Raw genomic sequence first — 17,963 nt, 5'->3', positions numbered from 1 at the left:
TACTGACTTGTAAAATAGTATACATCTTTACCAGTGGCCTCCAAACTGCGGCCCTTTGCTAGCCTTTATCTGGCCCTTTCTCCCAACGACACCAACTATTTCACCTCTTAAGAAACAAAGATCTGGCATGGTTTACTCACACTGGCCAAAGTCCAGCCCCCCCCCCCCCCCAAAGCCTGAAGGACCGTAAACTGGCTCTTTCATTTAATTTATGCACACTCTCCTGGCTGGGCAATGCCAAGGCCTCTTGACTGGACAAGGAAACCGCAGAGGAAGCAGACTGGCATACTGTTATACTTTTCCAAAGTCAGTCCCTGAGAGGAAGCTTCCACGGAACGTCGGCGACCAGTGGCACCAGATTGGCATACCAAGCCTGGCGAAGTCAAGATGAACCAAGATGCCAGAATCCCTGCTGCCTTGATCCTGCATAGAAGTCTTGGCAGAAGCATGAGAGGAGGGAAGGCATAAATCTGAGGATACTGACCCCACAGGGCCACCAGCGTATCTGTGGCGTCCGCTAGAGGATCCTGTGCCCGAGCCACAAACCATTGCACCTTTCTGGTGAGCCAAGATGCCAACAGATCCACCTTGGGGATGTCCCACTGGGGACGCAACTGATGAAACACCTCCGGATGAAGGGACCACTCCCCTTGGTCCAACGCCTGCAAACGGAGGTAAAAACCCTGAAAATGTTCCGAAGTCGGAACCGGGACAATCACTGAATTAACAGGTCTTGTACCGCCCCAAAAACAGACCCTGTAAGCGGTCCGGGGAAAGGCGCAAGTTGGAAGGAAAGAACCTTGCCGGGGGACAAGAGTGAAACTCGACCTTGTAGTCGAACCAAATGACTTTGTGGACCCACTTGTCTTGTACCAGGGAAGTCCACGGGTCCAGAAACCAGTGAAGGGGTTCTCCCACCCCAGATACGGGGCACACCTTTATTCTGAAGGAGTCTTGTCCGCGGATCTGGAGAAGCCCGCTCTTGGCTTGCCAGACCAGGTTCGTTTGGATCCTCCAGAGGAGGCCCTGAAAGGCTTTGAGCCCTTGTCAGTCGACCCTGAGGAACTAAAAAACGTCCTATGAGCCGAGGAGGGCCCACGTCTACAAGGTTCCTTGCTCTTCGTAGCCTGTGGAAGAAAGGTACTCTTCCCCCCCTGTAAGACCTTTACCAATGTCATCCAGGGTAGCTCAAAACAGGCAATATTCTTGAAAGGGTAGATCAGTCAAGGCTTTTTTTTTTTTTTTTTTTTTTTTAGAAGTCTGGTCCACAGACTAGCATTTGAGCCAAAAGACACGCCGAAGGACCACTGCCGAAACAGAGCTGCATCCAAAGAGGCATCACAGATAAACTGCAGCCCCTAGACCAGCTGGTCCTCCAGCTCAGCTGTTCTCCCTCCAGTTCATGGCGTAAAAGCTTAGTCCACTCGGTCAGAGTGTTCGCCACCAGGGCAATGGTGAATACCGGCCTCAGTGCCGAACCAGCCAGGGTATACATATTGCGGGCCACATGCTTCACCTTCCTGTCAGCCGGATCCTTAAAGGCCGGGGACTCTTCAACCGGACTCATGGTTGCCTTGTTCAATCAGGAAAACAGAGGATCCACCTCTGGTGGAACAGTCCACTTCTTAATAAGGGACTCCTCACAGGGGTAACGCCTAGAAAATCTCTTTGGGACCCTCAAGGGGATGCTTAGGTCGTCCCCACTCTGTCTGCAATTTTGTTAAAATAGGCGGGGAAAGGAAACACCTTTGCTGCTCTGGATGGCTTGTAAGTGCCAAAGGTAACCTGTGCCTCAGTCGCAGCTGCGTCCTCCATCTTTAGGTCTCACGCACAGATACAATCATTGCATCTACCAGCACCTTTTTGTGGGAAGTTGCAGATGTGTAGGAATCATCCTCACTATCAGAGGAGTCTGGGCACGTGGTTGCAGACCCAGCAGGGTGACCCACGCTAGCGGCGGCAGAATTAGATTAAGGATCTGAGGGGACAGATAAGGCAGGGGGCGCTTTTTGCTAGATCCTCGCCCGAAAGCCACCGCCACTTGGGACACAAAGGACTCCAGGATCGCCGTCAGTGAATGGATGGATGGATGGTTGGGACCCGGAGGGCCCCGCAGCCTCAGAGAGGGGCTCAGGTGGGAGTAGGTGTTCCAAAGACTCCATGAGTCACCAGGGAGACCCCACAAAAAAGGAGTAAAACACTGTAAGGGAAACCCCCGCTAGCAGCCCCACCCGGTCGCTAGGCACAACCAAGCAATCCTCAGCAGAGAGGGAGAGAATCCCACAAAACTCTCCATCCCAGCAGAAACAGGCACCTGCAGTCACCAGGATAATCTGCACTGCACATGTGGCGATCAGGCAGTAAAAAGATCCAGGAGTCAGCACCAGGGGATGTGGGGCGCTCTCCCTCCCACCGACGAAATCGCCGCCCACAGGGCTCCACTGTCATGGCCGCCGCTATTTTTAATGACAAATCACCGCAAAATGGCCGCCGGACTACACAAACATGGCTGCCGTGCATAGAAATACACAGGATACCATAAAATATCGGCCCCACGTGGCCTCAAGGACAGGCCCAGGCAGGACAGGGGGCCCTGGCAGGAGCACCAAGTACAACCCCCCCCCCGCACATTGGATTGTCCAGTCGCCAGGGGCGCACCCCCCAAGCCCCATCGTCAGTATAGTGTCCTGCCCCCACCCCAGGTGGTAAACCAGACCACCCACACAGCCCCAGCATAAGTGGAGGGGGGAGATAGGAGGATGGGGGACAGATGAAAGGGGGGTGTCTGATGGGAAGGAGGGGAACACGGGGTCCGACCATCCCAAGGAGGGGCCCACATCCCCCCCAAAACCCTCCAGGGGGACAGCTACTCACCATACCAGGAACATGGCGGGCACCGCTCCAGACAAACTCTTGCCATCGAAATGGGGGGGGGGGGGCTGTCGGGCAGGAGGAACACTGCAACTTGGGCCGAGACCCGGTCGTATGCGACCTCGCCAGGCGTTAAACTCACAGGCCAGCCCCTGTCCGGTAGGGCTATGTTGCGGCCAGCCTAGCGTGGAGCTGAGGTCTGCACGCGCTCGCTGGCCAAACTGGGGTGACCACTGGATCTAAATTATCCAGCCTGTCACCCAATCTGGCAGTTGATTATAGTTCTCACAGAAAAAAAAAAAAAAACCCCAGGAGAAAAAAAACCTATCTAAAAAGAAAAAAAAATTGCCAGGACCAGAGATGCCAGCAAGGAACTAGGTCCTTACTCCTGACTAGGCAGAAAATAACGGAGTACCTATAGCAGAGAGGGAGTATACCCCCTGGGACTGTCCATAGGCGTAGCCAGACTTTCTGCCTAGTGTCCTACTCCTGTAGGGGGCAGTATAACCAAATGGTTAAGAAGATCAGGAGCTGTGTCCATCAATGAACGAAAGAGAAAATACATTTTAAGCACTCAATTCCATCAATCAGCAATAGTCACCAAAACCTGCTTCCTAAATCACAATAGAAATCTCAGTTATAAACTATTAGGGTCAAAATAACAGGACAAAGCAGGTAATGAGTAATTCCAAGTTTCATGCCTGATATAAATCAAACTTATAGAAAGGATGACGGAGAGTTCAGACTATAAAAACTGATTTAACCAATATGAAAATGTGGTTTCTCTTTATTCCACTAAAGGGAGCAAAGCATATTTTCTTGAAGCCAGCAGGAGCACATGGAGGTGAAGATTCAATCAATGGCTATAAGTTTGACTCTAGCCTCCACTGAGATCGTTTTGAAAGATTACATCTGCTGAAAAATTCAACAGCTTTTAAACGTTCAATAAAATAAACCTTTCGGAATCGTGTCTCTTAGGAACGATATCAGTGTAAAAGGTACAATAACCCTAAACTTTACTGCTGCTAAGTGTAGTACAGAGCAAGCTAAAACCATAGACCACCATCAAATCATAGAATTAGTGTATAATGAATGTTAAACGTGCACAATGAAAGAAACGAAAAACAAATCTAGCATGCATTTAAAGAAAAATATCTTCTGCTTGACATGATTTGACATGATTTACCATGCATCTACATTGCACACCCACTGATTTGCATGTCTGAAACCCAGAACAGCATTTGATGTGTTTATAGAAGCTCATGAACAAAAAAGGCAACTGAACGCTGTTGAACAGGTCTACATGAAAGCTCAACCCTCGTGTTCCAGATCTTTTGCAAATGGGTCATTGATCATAGTAGGACCTGGCATTCCCTGCCTGGTAGCCATCCCAAAAGTAAAAATATTCTCAATATGAAACTACTCATGACAGTGACCATCAACTAGGTAGAATGTTGAGAGATCGATGAGAGTCCCCTGCTGTGGTTTCTGATGGACCGAGCAATGACTTCATGAGACTCTGAATATGTAGTAGTGTGTGTGGGTGTGGGATGGAGATTCTAATCGAGCCGAGAAGAGAGACTTTCAAGAGATTCTAGCAGAAATATTAAAATTGATTTGGCACCAGATTTAAAAATCAGCGTGATTCAAAATGTTTATCCAAGTGTCCCAAACATTAAGAATTCCTTTTCAGTAAAAACTTCATGTAATGTTTCTTTTTTACCAAGCCAACCTTTCTCCCTACCAACAACAAACACTAAACAATCTGCTAGTCACTAAATGTCAATGGCAAGATGTAAACCCCCAACACACACATAACCCAATATGCAAACACAATATGTGGAGATCCTAGAACCAAGCAGCCAGGATTTGTTGACTGCTTACAGAGAATCTTGCAAAAAAGACGATCTGACTAGTACAAACCGCTTCCTCTAACGTGGACTCCTCCCCAGCCCACGACAACCAATCGTCTGTACTGTCCACACCATGGGAGAAAGGATTTCCCAGACTACAGCGACAGGCTGGATAGCCACCCTTCCAAGAATAACCTGGTTGGTGCTCAGAGAATCAGGGAGATTCAAGGACAAAGTAATTTTGGCCCAAACTGTCAGGATGTTGAGTTGCCAACAGTCTTGAATGAAATTGCACATATGGGACTGCCTTGAAGGAGGCTACCATCAGTCCCTACACCATCATGCAGAAGCAAAGAAGCATTCCAGGGACCTCAGCTTCCGCACCCTGGACTCTGAAGGTCTAAAGCTTTTCCTGGGAAAGAAAAACTGCAGCCAAGGCTATGTACAGGACAAGGCCCAGATATTCCAATTGATGCAATGGCTCCAGAGCGATTTCTTGAGACTGACGACCCAGTGGAATTCCTGCAGGAGTTGCACTGTCTGCTGCTGCACATTGACCCTGAGGCCTTCTCCCTATTGCTTAGTAGATCATCCAGATACTGCAGAACGGGGATGCCCAAAAGCAAGGCCAGCACCTCACATTGTGAACACATACATCGCTGTGGCTGGGTGAAAAAGCAGAGCCACAAACTGAAAACACTGTTCTCCCAACACGAAATGCAGGCAGCGCTGATGAATTTGAGGTAGCTATTCTTGCTGTCCACTGAGGTCAGGAAACTAGACACTGACATAAGCCCCATTGGGGAACGTTGCCAGAGAGGACTTCCCTGTTCATCCATGCTTCAGGGAATTGCTCCAAGTGCTGCCTGGTCAATGAACCGGACAGAAAGGCTACAGGTGCTTTCAACATATGCTCATACCAGCAAAGCCTGACAAACCCATGCATGCAATCGTGGGTTAGGTGGCTGCACTAGCCGAAGAAATGGATGCCTTAAAAAGGGCCCAATTTTTCTTGTTTGCAGAGTCCTTAAACACAGAGGCATTTCCCACCAGTACAGTAAGAGTCTTATTTTAAAAAGACATTGCAGAGTCCACAGCACTAATTGCCTATTCTTTCTTTTTCAACAGGTATTGTTGCATGAACTGCTTAGACAGTGCAGAAACTTTGTCAGAGCAGGGTTAGTCCTTGTACAGGTTCTCCTCAGTACGAGGATGCAACGGAAATTACTTAGTTGGTTTGGGCACTTTCCAAGACCCTAACCCTGAAGGTTTTAGTTACTACGTTTTTTTTTCTTACAGACCACCATTGTTGATTGGTAGATCCTCGCTCTTGATTCCTTGCAGGAACTGTGGAAGAAGTCTTAGCAGAGGATGATACTGGCCTTACAGTGGTCCTTGGATGCCTGTGCCGTCAGTCAGAGGACCCTGTGACCTTGTCACAAACTTCAGTATCCTCCTGTGGAGCAGAACCTGCTAAAAAGGAGCTGCATGTAAGACTGTGCAAACAGAACCGTCTTGAAGGTGGTGAACATGGACACCACTAGTTAGGATTTATGAAGTGTTGAGTCCGTCGATGGACAAAAGAGAAAATGGGATTTTTGTACTTACCGTAAAATCCATTTCTCTGAGTTCACCCACCCCTCTATGGAGTTCTGATACTTCTAATACTGCTTGCTACGAAACTGATTACCTAGAGCAGAGAGGGGGGTTATATACCGACTGGGGATGACCCATGGGCATAGCCAGGTGTTTTTTGTTCTGCCTAGTCCTACTCCTGGAGGAGGCACTATAACCCACTGGTTATGATTTATGGAGCGCTGTGTCCTTTTATGAACGAAAAAGAAAATTATTATTTTTTTTTTCAGAATTAGTTTTTGTTTATAGCGCAAAAATAAAAAACACGTAGGTGATCAAATACCACCAAAAGAAAGCTCTATTTGTGGGGGAAGCTCTTTTTTGGGGGGAAAAAGGGACATCAACTTATTTGGGTACAGCATTGCACGACAGCGCAATAGTCAAAAGTAACGCAGTGCCATATCGCAAAAAATTGCCTGGTCATTAAGGGGGGTAAACCTTATGGTCCTTAACTGATTAACACATTTTTTTTTTTTTCAAACACTGATCAATGTCAACTTTTTTAGTGTTGTCACTTTTGTCCATTTTTGCACACACAGTATTTTTTGCAAGATTATATCACCTTGATAAGAAGACCTTGTTATATACAATATATGTAATCACACTGTTATCAAACGTAATGACACTCGCAGAAAAAAGAAGTCCATAGCAGAAATGTCAAAACTGCCTTGGTCCACAGGGGGTGTACAGAGTAAGCGCTAAGGTGGTTAAAGTGCATGTCACTGCTAATAATTTTAAAAAATGCAGCACAGCCTCTACGACTAGGCCTGAAAGACAAAACGCGTCTGAAGTGTTCTCTACAGGTGGAGAACATGAGCTTAAGCCATCTTTTACCCATCTCATTCATATTTATGCTAGAGGGAGTCGGTGTCTGTGCGCAGTCGGTTACCATTTTGTTGAAGTCGCTCTAGCATTAGCTGCAAGTCCTTGTTCTGGACTAGCTACCTAAAGGTAACCATAGCGGATTCTGCCAGTGCAATGTGTTTCAGGCAACTTGCAATGTGTTTCAGGCCACCTCCGCCAGGAAGGAAGTGACAAGGTGATAACACAGGAGCAGAACTGATAGATAGTTGCCACCAAATAGCAAGAAGTACCTGAACAAGGAACTTCTGACAGGATCTACAAGATATTACCAAAAAAACGGAAGGTCAAGGGGATTAAGAGAGGTACATGGAAACCAGCCAGCCCCCAGTCTGATGTACTCTGGTGTTCTACCAAAGGGATGGAGGTGTATGCTTCTCAGCTAGTCCATTTCAGTTTGTACCACTGCTACAACACAGCTAATTAGAGCTATGATATATTTAGACCAGTCATTGATGGGAGCGGGGTTGGGGGAGGATTGGGCCACCTCCAGTCCCACCTGTCTCCCATCCATCAGCAACCATCTGCCTCCATTGTGGAGACACTCAGATTTGTTAGTGTTAGGACTGCAAGTAACAGGGTGCCGTGGAGGTGCCTTTCTGCTTACACATGCGTTTGCAAATGCGTGTCAACTAAACCCCTGTTTTTTACCTATATCGTGATACAGGCCTACTTGGTTGGTTGGCAGACTGGTGGGTGAGTACATCAGACTGGGGGCTGGATGGTTTTGATGCACCTCTCTTAATCCCCTTAACCCTCAGTTTTTCTGATATGGCACTGCAAGTACCGGCTCAGCTCTACTCGACCCTGCTTGGCCCGGTTTGCTTTTCCACTGCTGGTACCGCATGGTACGGTGTTGGAACAGTTCGGTACGGCACGGTATGGTTTGCTTTTCCACTAAAGTAGTACGAATGTTAAGTGGGTGGGATAACAATGGGGTGGGTGGGATTCTCTGACCAATCAGTGGCTAGTAGTGACTGCATGCAAAGGATTGTGGGATATGGTACCGGGTATGGTACCTGTTGGAACGACAATCGAGATGGTACTGTTTTTGAGAGCCGTACCGTTCGGTTCCATGCAGTGGAAAAGCGCCACCGTACCGTACCAAACCGTTCCTTCACCATACCATGCGGTACCAGCAGTGGAAAAGCACAAAAGCGACCCGAACCGTTTGGTTCCATGCAGTGGAAAAGCGCCAATGCAGGGATGGAGACGCTAAGCATTACCTGCTTGTGTCTCATTTAAAGTCCCAAACAGCCTATATTGTTCATCTACAAGATATTACCAGCTTCAGGTTTACAAATGTCTGAAATTAAATGAACATGTTAGAACTTCGATGAGATTTTCATAATTGAGTTTAGACCTACTTTAAATCTTTGTTTATGTATGATAAGGCAAAAAGACCAGATCGTGGAGGTGTAACATTCGAAAGAGTTATTCAACAAAAACCCGACCTCTTAATAGGCCAGGCCAGGGTAACAAACCGTGAAGTACAATAGACTAAAGTACATTAATAACAGCAATGTACACTAAACTTAACCCAATAAACCCAAATAAGTGGTTAGAACTTCTGTATGGCAGCACTAGGGTCATCGGTTTGAATCCCAACCACAGCACTACCTGCATGGAGCTTGCACATTTACCCTGTGTCTGCGTAGGTTTCCCCGGGGTACTCCAAAGACATGCTGGTAGGGTAACTGGCCCTAGAATGTGTAAGTATGAATGTGAGTAAGGAACCTTATATGGTAAGCTCCTTCAGGGTAAGGACTGATGTAATTGTACAATATACAGTATATGTTAAACCACTGCATAAATTGATGGTGCTATATAAGTACCTGTAAAAAATAAATATGTCAATCTTCCTCCAGTCTCTTATTTTAGAGAATTAAAATCTCTACCTTTTGCCCCATGTTAAACACCAGTCACTTCTGTGAATTAGTAGACTGCAAGTCCCATCTTCCACTGCATCAGATGGACTTCTCAAATAGCCTATTGATAATTCCTCCAGCAATCTAACAGAAAGTCTGGACCTCAGTACAGACAGGGAAAAAGATCAGTCTGAACATTGGCCCACTATCCACTGTTTGGGTTTGCAATGCTTTGCAGGCTCAGTATTCTTTTTTTTTTTTTTTTTTTAAAGGTGGAGTTTGATTTTAGGTTTATGGAAGAATGACCTGTCTGCACTCAAGGTAAAAAGAAAGGACAAGGACTGTGGAACAATACTCACATCAGATGCAGGTCCTTTGTCAGCACCAGGACAGGAGAAGGTAACAAATTCATGGCAGCGCTTGTGTACCACAAAGCAGCAAACTGTGGAGAGAAAGAAAGGTCAACTCAAAGGCTCAAAAGTTTCACTTTAGATAATAACATTTTATTTTAAAATGTTGCAGCAACAGAGGTAAGTGACCGCTACTGGATGCATAACACCCCACCCCCACCTTCAAGGGTCCCTCCACGACTTCAGTCGAAGAATTCTTTTTCTCCATTTGCTGCAGTCTGCATGCAAAATGCAATTGGCCCAGAAACTCTTAATCCTCCGGGACAGCAATCTACCCAACAAGGCATTTTGGGATTTGCGTGACTCCTACCAAGGGCCAGCCCACTGCTTTCTGCAAGAGAGGAGAGGCAGGGTGCTGCAGGGTTTCCAAAGCCATCCACTCCCACCAGCCATGAACTGCTTGCATTGCAGCAATAAATGTTTTGGAAGCGGAAAGGTTTTACTTTGGGGGGGGGGGTCATCAGTATAATTCAGGGGCAGAGCCAGAAGCAAATCAGGCTTTGCTACAAGTACATGTGCTAACAGGGAACATGCTGAACAGCAGGGGAGAGAACAGGGAGTAGAGGGATGTAATCAATGTGCTGCTGCTCCTGCATTGTCCAATTACATGCCAGGGAGGTGATCGGGTTCTATTGTTTAACTGTAAAAGTGTAGATATAGGTCACCTCCCTTGCTGTGCAAATCTAAGGATTGGATAGAAAAAAATCATTTGGCCGGTTAAGCAGCTCCTCGTTAAGGGGGGTGAATCCAGATCATGATTTTTTTTTAATGAATATTCGTGCAGATAGAGAGATATATATATAGAGCTGCACGATTAATCATTAAAAAAAATCACGATCTTGATTCACCCAACCCCCCCCACGATCCTAAAACGGCATGTCCTCGATTCTTACAGAGCCATTCTCTGCTCACTCACAGCTGTCAGAAGAAAAAAGAAAAAGTAAATGTTTATCAACATTGTTAAGACTGCGAAATACTATAAACACAATGTTTTACAATGTATCATTTCCTCTGGACCTACAGAGCACATGCACCGCCGGTGTCAGCGGCTGCATGCAGGGCACACTACTTAGAACCCCCAAATTATATATTTTAGCATAGACCCAGGAGAAAAAAAATGGTAATCGTTGCAATCATTCATGTCACACTGTATTTGCGAAGAAGCCTTTCAAACGCAATTTTTTGGGGAAAAATACACTTTAATGAATTTGAAAAAACGAAACAGTAAAAATAGCCCAATTGTTTTGTATAATTTAAAAGATGTTACACCGAAAATCGTGATCTTTATTCTAAGCATAAAAATTGGGATTCTCGTTTTATCCAGAATCGTGCAGCTCGAAAAAAAATAATAATATATATATATATATATATATATACAGTATATGAATGTGTGTGTGTGTGTGTGTGTGTGTGTGTGTGTGTATATCCGTGAGCAGAGTTAAACACCAAGATCCCCTGAACACCAGCTGAAAATTACAACCAGTTTGGCAGCTTTCATTGGCAGTGGAGAACACTATTTGAAACACATAATGGAGCGGCGTACCCTGCCAAATAATTTTTGTCTATCCAGTGTATGTATATACAAAATGACCTCCAGCAGGCCATTGGTGTGTGTGTGTATATATATATATATATATATATATACACACACACACATCTATACACATACACATTTTATATATACACACACACATACATATATATATATATACATACATACATATACACACACACACAGACATATATATGCACACACATACACACACTGCTCACAAAAATTTAAGGAACACTTTTGAATCAGAGTAAGTCCCGGTTCACACTATAGCGATGGCAGACATCGCATATGATTCGGAGCGCACTGCAGATTGTATGGCTGAATTTGCATCAGATTCAGACAATACACACAGAACCCTTTTCTGGGTCTGCAGCAGAATCGGAGAGAAACAGGAATGAATGGTTTTACAAGTAGAGGCCACTGACATTTTTTTTTTAAATTACTGTAGCATGACCCAATAGAGTTTTCACAGCAGTCCAACTCCTCCAGGATGGCACATCAATATGTGCCATTGCCAGAAGGTTTGCCGTCTCTCCCACCACAGTCTCAAGAACATGGAGGAGATTCCAGCAGACAAGCAGTTACTCTAGGAAAGATGGACAGGGCTGGAGAAGGTTCCTAACCCATCAGCAGGACCGGTATCTGCTCCTTTGTGCAAGGAGGAACAGGATGAGCACTGCCAGAGCCCTACAAAAGGACCTCCAGCAGGCCACTGGTGTGAACGTCTCTGACCAAACAATCAGAAACAGACTTCTACAGGATGGCCTGAGGGCCCAACATCCTCACTGCCCGGCACCGTGGAGCTTGATTGGCATTTGCCATAGAACACCAGAATTGGCAGGTCCACCACTGGTCCCCTGTGCTTTTCAGATGAGAGCAGGTTCACCCTGAGCACATGTGACAGACGTGAAAGGGTCTGGAGAAGCCATGGAGAACATTATGCTGCTTGCAACATAGTTTAGCATAACTGGTTTGGTGGTGGGTCAGTGATGGTCTGGGGAGGCATATCCATGGAGAGACACACAGACCTCTACAGGCTAGACAATGGCACCCTGACTGCCATTAGGTATCAGGATGAAATCATTGAACCCATTGTCAGACCCTACCCTGCTACAGTGGGTCCTGGGTTCTTACAGCTGCACGACAAAGTCCTGCCTCATGTATGCAGCCAGTTCCTGGAGGATGAAAGAATTGATACCATTGAATGGCCCCCACGCTCGCCTGACCTAAATCCAATAGAACACCTCTGGGACATTATGTTTTGGTCCTTACGACGCCACCAGGTTGCACCTCAGTCTGTTCAGTAGCTCAGTGATGCCCTGGTCCAGATCTGGGAGGAAATACCCCAGGACACCATCTGTCCTCTTATTAGGAGAATGCCCTGGCATTGTCAGGCATGCATACAAGCACATGGGGGTCATACAAACTACCATTTTGAGTTGCTGCAATGAAATTTCATCAAAATGAACTAGCCTGCTGCATCATTTTTTCACTTTGATTTTCGGGTTGTCCTTTCGTACCTAACTCATTAACCAGATATCCAGCAGGCTATGTTTCCCCATTGAAATCTGATGTGTTTTCAAAGTGTTCCTTTAATTTTTTTAGAGCAGTGTGTGTATATATATACACACATATACACACACACACATATATATATTATATATATATATATACACACACATACACATACACACACACAGTGCCTTGCGAAAGTATTTGGCCCCCTTGAACTTTGCGTCCTTTTGCCACATTTCAAGCTTCAAAACAAAGATATAAAACTGTAATTTTTTGTGAAGAATCAACAACAGGTGGGACACAATCATGAAGTGGAACGAAATTTATTGGATAGTTCAAAGTTTAACAAATAAAAAACTGAAAAATTGGGCGTGCAAAATTATTCAGCCCCTTTACTTTCAGTGCAGCAAACTCTCTCCAGAAGTTCAGTGAGGATCTCTGAATGATCCAATGTTGACCGTAATGACTAATGATGATAAATAGAATCCACCTGTGTGTAATCAAGTCTCCGTATAAATGCACCTGCACTGTGATAGTCTCAGAGGTCCGTTTAAAGTGCAGAGAGCATCATGAAGAACAAGGAACACACCAGGCAGGTCCGAGATACTGTTGTGGAGAAGTTTAAAGCCGGATTTGGATACAAAAAGATTTCCCAAGCTTTAAACATCCCAAGGAGCACTGTGCAAGCGATAACATTGAAATGGAAGTAAGTTTTAGACCACTGCAAATCTACGAAGACCTGGCCATCCCTCTAAACTTTCAGCTCATACAAGGAGAAGACTGATCAGAGATGCAGCCAAGAGGCCCATGATCACTCTGGATGAACTGCAGAGATCTACAGCTGAGGTGGGAGACTCTGTCCATAGGACAACAATCAGTCGTATACTGCACAAATCTGGCCTTTATGGAAGAGTGGCAAGAAGAAAGCCATTTCTTAAAGATATCCATAAAAAGTGTCGTTTAAAGTTTGCCACAAGCCACCTGGGAGACACACCAAACATGTGGAAGAAGGTGCTCTGGTCAGATGAAACCAAAATCAAACTTTTTGGCAACAATGCAAAACGTTATGTTTGGCGTAAAAGCAACACAGCTCATCACCCTGAACACACCATCCCCACTGTCAAACATGGTGGTGACAGCATCATGGTTTGGGCCTGCTTTTCTTCAGCAGGGACAGGGAAGATGGTTAAAATTGATGGGAAGATGGATGGAGCCAAATACAGGAACATTCTGGAAGAAAACCTGATGGGTCTGCAAAAGACCTGAGACTGGGACAGAGATTTGTCTTCCAACAAGACAATGATCCAAAACATAAAGCAAAATCTACAATGGAATGGTTCACAAATAAACATATCCAGATGTTAGAATGGCCAAGTCAAAGTCCAGACCTGAATCCAATCGAGAATCTGTGGAAAGAACTGAAAACTGCTGTTCACAAACGCTCTCCATCCAACCTCACTGAGCTCGATGTGCAAAACTGATAGCGACATACCCCAAGCGACTTACAGCTGTAATCGCAGCAAAAGGTGGCGCTACAAAGTATTAACTTAAGGGGGCTGAATCATTTTACACGCCCAATTTTTCAGGTTTTTATTTGTTAAAAAAGTTTGAAATATCCAATAAATTTCGTTCCACTTCATGATTGTGTCCCACTTGTTGTTGAGTCTTCACAAAAAATTACAGCTTTATATCTTTAGATTTGAAGCCTGAAATGTGGCAAAAGGTCGAAAAGTTCAAGGGGGCCGAATACTTTCGCAAAGCACTGTGTATATATATATATATACACACACATACACACACACACACACACACAAATTGTAATTATGACATTGTTGTGAAGAGAAGTAATGTGTAACTATAACCAGGCAGGGACAATAGATGCAGTAATGTCAGACTTCGGGCCACCTCACAGCAGGGAATCCCAGCCCTGTTTGTGACAGCTTTGCCTCGCCGCCGTGTCAACCTTTCTGCTCACCTGCTGCATGAATTCATTACCATTTTGCAGAATTTTTTTGGATGATTAGTGCAGACGAAGCTTTTAGAAGTCAGCTGCCCCCCTGCCACCAGCTTGTGTTACACCCTCTCCTTGAAACCCTTTGAGGTTTAGTTTCAGACTTAATAATTGACGACAACATTAAATATACATCTACTTGTCACCTCCCGGCCTCTCAGGGGCACCTGGCAAAGTCAACAGCGGTGCTGTCGTCTCTTGGGATGCACGGAGAGACTAATTATTGCATCCTTACGAGGGACTGGGGCTAATGGCATGCCGCTGGCAGGCTGCAATGGATGACAGCTCATCAGGGGAACCTCCAGCGTTTCGCAGTCATAAACTATTTGGCAATTTCAAACTCTCCAAATAAAGTTTTATTCATAAGCACAGATATATTTTCATATTTATCTAGCAGACTGTCATTGGTGATCATACACTGAGAAGACGATACCTATATTACCTCCAGCTTGGCTGTGCCAACAAAATCTCCGGCTCAGAGTTTTTTTTTCTCTTTTTTCTCCCCCATTATTGTACATGAAATATTTACTCTGGAGAAAAGCAAATATAATCTAGGTACTAGAGTCATTCGTTTTCGCCCCTAAATCTTGGTGTGCTTTGTGTATTTTTTCCAGATCTGTGCAGTAATCCAGTGTGACACTTTCCCTCTGTACAAGAGCTTCCTGTAAAGACCGCTCACTGCTGTTCTCTCTCTTTGTGTAGGGTGACTGGTCTCCTCTCCGCCCCCTCCAGCACTTTTCTGCAGACAGCCAGTAGTGTGTTGGCCTCTGGAGTCCCTCTTACAGTGGTATTGAACCCAAAAGCAAATATTAGCTTGCAGCTTACCACTTCTTAGATGTAATGGCTGCATTTATTTTCTTTGCTAGGCTTTCTTGCTTCGGTTTTCACCTGGTGTTTGGCTTCAATTTGACACTCCCCTCCTCATCCCCCACTCCAGACTGATGTTGTTGCTGTCCACTGTCATACAGGAGGTGTGTTACTGTCCAGATCACCAGGTGAAAATAGTGGGGGGGAAAAAGCCCAAAAAAGGCCCCTTTCACACAGGCGTTCCGTATATCACCCCAACCGTTTGCGGGTGATATACGGACATAATGCATGACTATGGGATTGCGGATGTCAGCGGATGACCATCCGCTGACATCCGATTTGCGTCCGATTTGCGTACGGAAAGGACGCAAAATCGGATGTCAGCAGTGTCATCCGCTGACATCCACAATCCCCATAGACATACATTATGTCCGTATATCATCTGCAAACGGATGGGATGATATGCGGACATACGGACCGGATGCCACAAGTGTCATCCGTGTCCGTAAAAAAAAAAAAAAGTAACTGAACGGAGGAAATAAACTGAGCAGGTGTGTGAAAGAAGCCAAAAGAAAACTAACGGAGCCACCACATCTAATGATTGGTACGCGGTTATATAATAAGGTAGTTCCAAAAGGCTGAAGGTTTTTTTTACCTTCATGCATTCTTTGATCCAGCGATGTGTATGAGAGCGGTTGCTCTCCTGGGTCTCTTCTTCCTCATTGGCTGAGACACAGCAGCGGGTGCCATCAGCTCCTGCAGCGGCCAATCACAGCTAGTGAGGAGGGGGTGGGGGATGAGGCCAAGCCAGGTTCTGTGTGTTTTATGAACACCGAGCGGGACCCGGGAGCAAGCATGTGCGAGAGCCCCTAAATTAAGCGGCTGGCTATGGGGCACTTGGGTAAGAGAGGGGCCAAGAGCGCCTGTGGGGAACCCGAGAAGATGAGGAATGAGGCTGCTCTGTGCAAAATCATTGCACAGAGCAGGTAAGTATGACATGTTTGTTATTTAAAAAAAAAAAAAAAAAATCCTACCTTTAATATTACTTAAAACTTTTGGTTTTGGGTTTAACTACTTCCCTCCCGCCCACTTTCAAATGATGGTGGAGCAGTGCGGCTCTCGTTCTGGGACGTCATATGACGGCGCCCCAGAATGTCCGCTCTTACGCGCCCAGAGGCGCGCAGCAATCACGCCATGTTCCTAGGATACAGCATGAGCCTGATCTCGGTCAAGAGCCGAAGATGCGGCTCTTTACCTATGTGATCGGCTGTGTCCAATCACAGCCGGTCACATGTAAATATGGAAGTGCCGTTTATGGTCTCTCCTCGTATCACACTGACAGTGTGTGCCGAGGAAAGCCGATCAGAGGCATCTCCTTGCAGGGGAGACGAGTACAGGTAATCAGGGCACTGATCATCAGTTCCCTGATTACAGTAAAGCCCCAGCAATGCCAATCAGTGACACCAATCAGGGCCCATCAGTGACACCAATCAGGGCCCATCAGTGACACCAATCAGGGCCCATCAGTGACACCAATCAGTGCCCATCAGTGTCACCAATCAGCGCCCATTAGTGACACCACTGTGAAAAAAATGATATGATTTGGGTACAGTGTTGAATGACTGCCCAATTGTCATTCAAAATGCGAGTGCTGAAAGCTGAAAATTGGCCTGGGCAGGAAGAGGGGTGAAAGTGCCCAGTAGGCAAGTGCTTAATGCCGCTTTATGCTCTGCTACTATGTACAAGACAGTGAGGATGTCACTACTACTTTACAAGGTAATATTTTGGTATGCAGAGGCCTTCAGTTCACAAAGTGGATTTATACCGTATCCTTTGTGATTATTGTGGAATAGATTTACATTTTTGTGGACATTTGAAGGGCCGGTAGGCACAGACTTTGGTTTGATTTTAAACTCCTACAAATTCATGGAAACGTAAAAGTAACTTTAAGCAGGTTGATGAATTTAGGAAGAGGTAAAACACAGCCGTTAATGAACTCTTATTGATCTTTGGTGCATCTCAAACTGATATTGAATGCAAGCAGAATGCTCCTAAAAGAAGTTGCATTTTCCTATCAACACAAGTCTAAGGGCCATTTCAAACAGATTCGTTCTTGTTACATTTTTGGGGTAATAAAAGTGCAAGAAAAATTAATGAAAATTGTATCCCTTTAAATCCTATGGAATTCTTTATGCTAGTGTGCTATGGGTACGGTGCGTTTTTAAAAGCCCTGCATTCTGCCTCTTTAATGCACTTTTTTAAAAGCGCATTCACAGAAATGAATGGACTACTGTAGATAGTCCTACAAGCTGGACTCCCATCTGCTTATCTGGGCCTGCTGTATGCACGTGTGTTCTCCAATGTGGGCTCTAATGGGGTCCCTTCAGAGGTAACAATGCCTTTTAGTGTTATGGGAACCAAATAATAGGTGTAAGGGACTGGAACTCTGAATAACAAAAAAAATGAAAAGGGATTCTTTGTATTACTGAATCCGATAAAAAAAAAAAAAAAAAAATACTGAAATCCAAAATCTTTTTATTAAATAATACACAGACAACCCCAGTACATTATACACAC

The 17,963-nt window shown here is 45.3% G+C and overlaps 1 protein-coding gene across 1 annotated transcript in view; it reads right to left on the bottom strand.

Annotated features, from left to right (window-relative positions):
* PRKCB (protein kinase C beta) overlaps positions 1-17,963 on the bottom strand; it is a 394,269-nt gene that overhangs the window by 192,354 nt on the left and 183,952 nt on the right. Inside the window, exon 3 of the mRNA XM_082260216.1 lies at positions 9,448-9,530. Coding sequence (XP_082116342.1) covers positions 9,448-9,530 — 83 coding nt within the window. The remainder of the gene's footprint in view (positions 1-9,447; positions 9,531-17,963) is intronic.

This window comes from Pelophylax lessonae (assembly GCF_965119305.1).
Source record: "Pelophylax lessonae genome assembly, chromosome: 6".
Classification (NCBI taxonomy): domain Eukaryota; kingdom Metazoa; phylum Chordata; class Amphibia; order Anura; family Ranidae; genus Pelophylax; species Pelophylax lessonae.
This window is presented reverse-complemented; position numbering and strand designations above follow the sequence as displayed.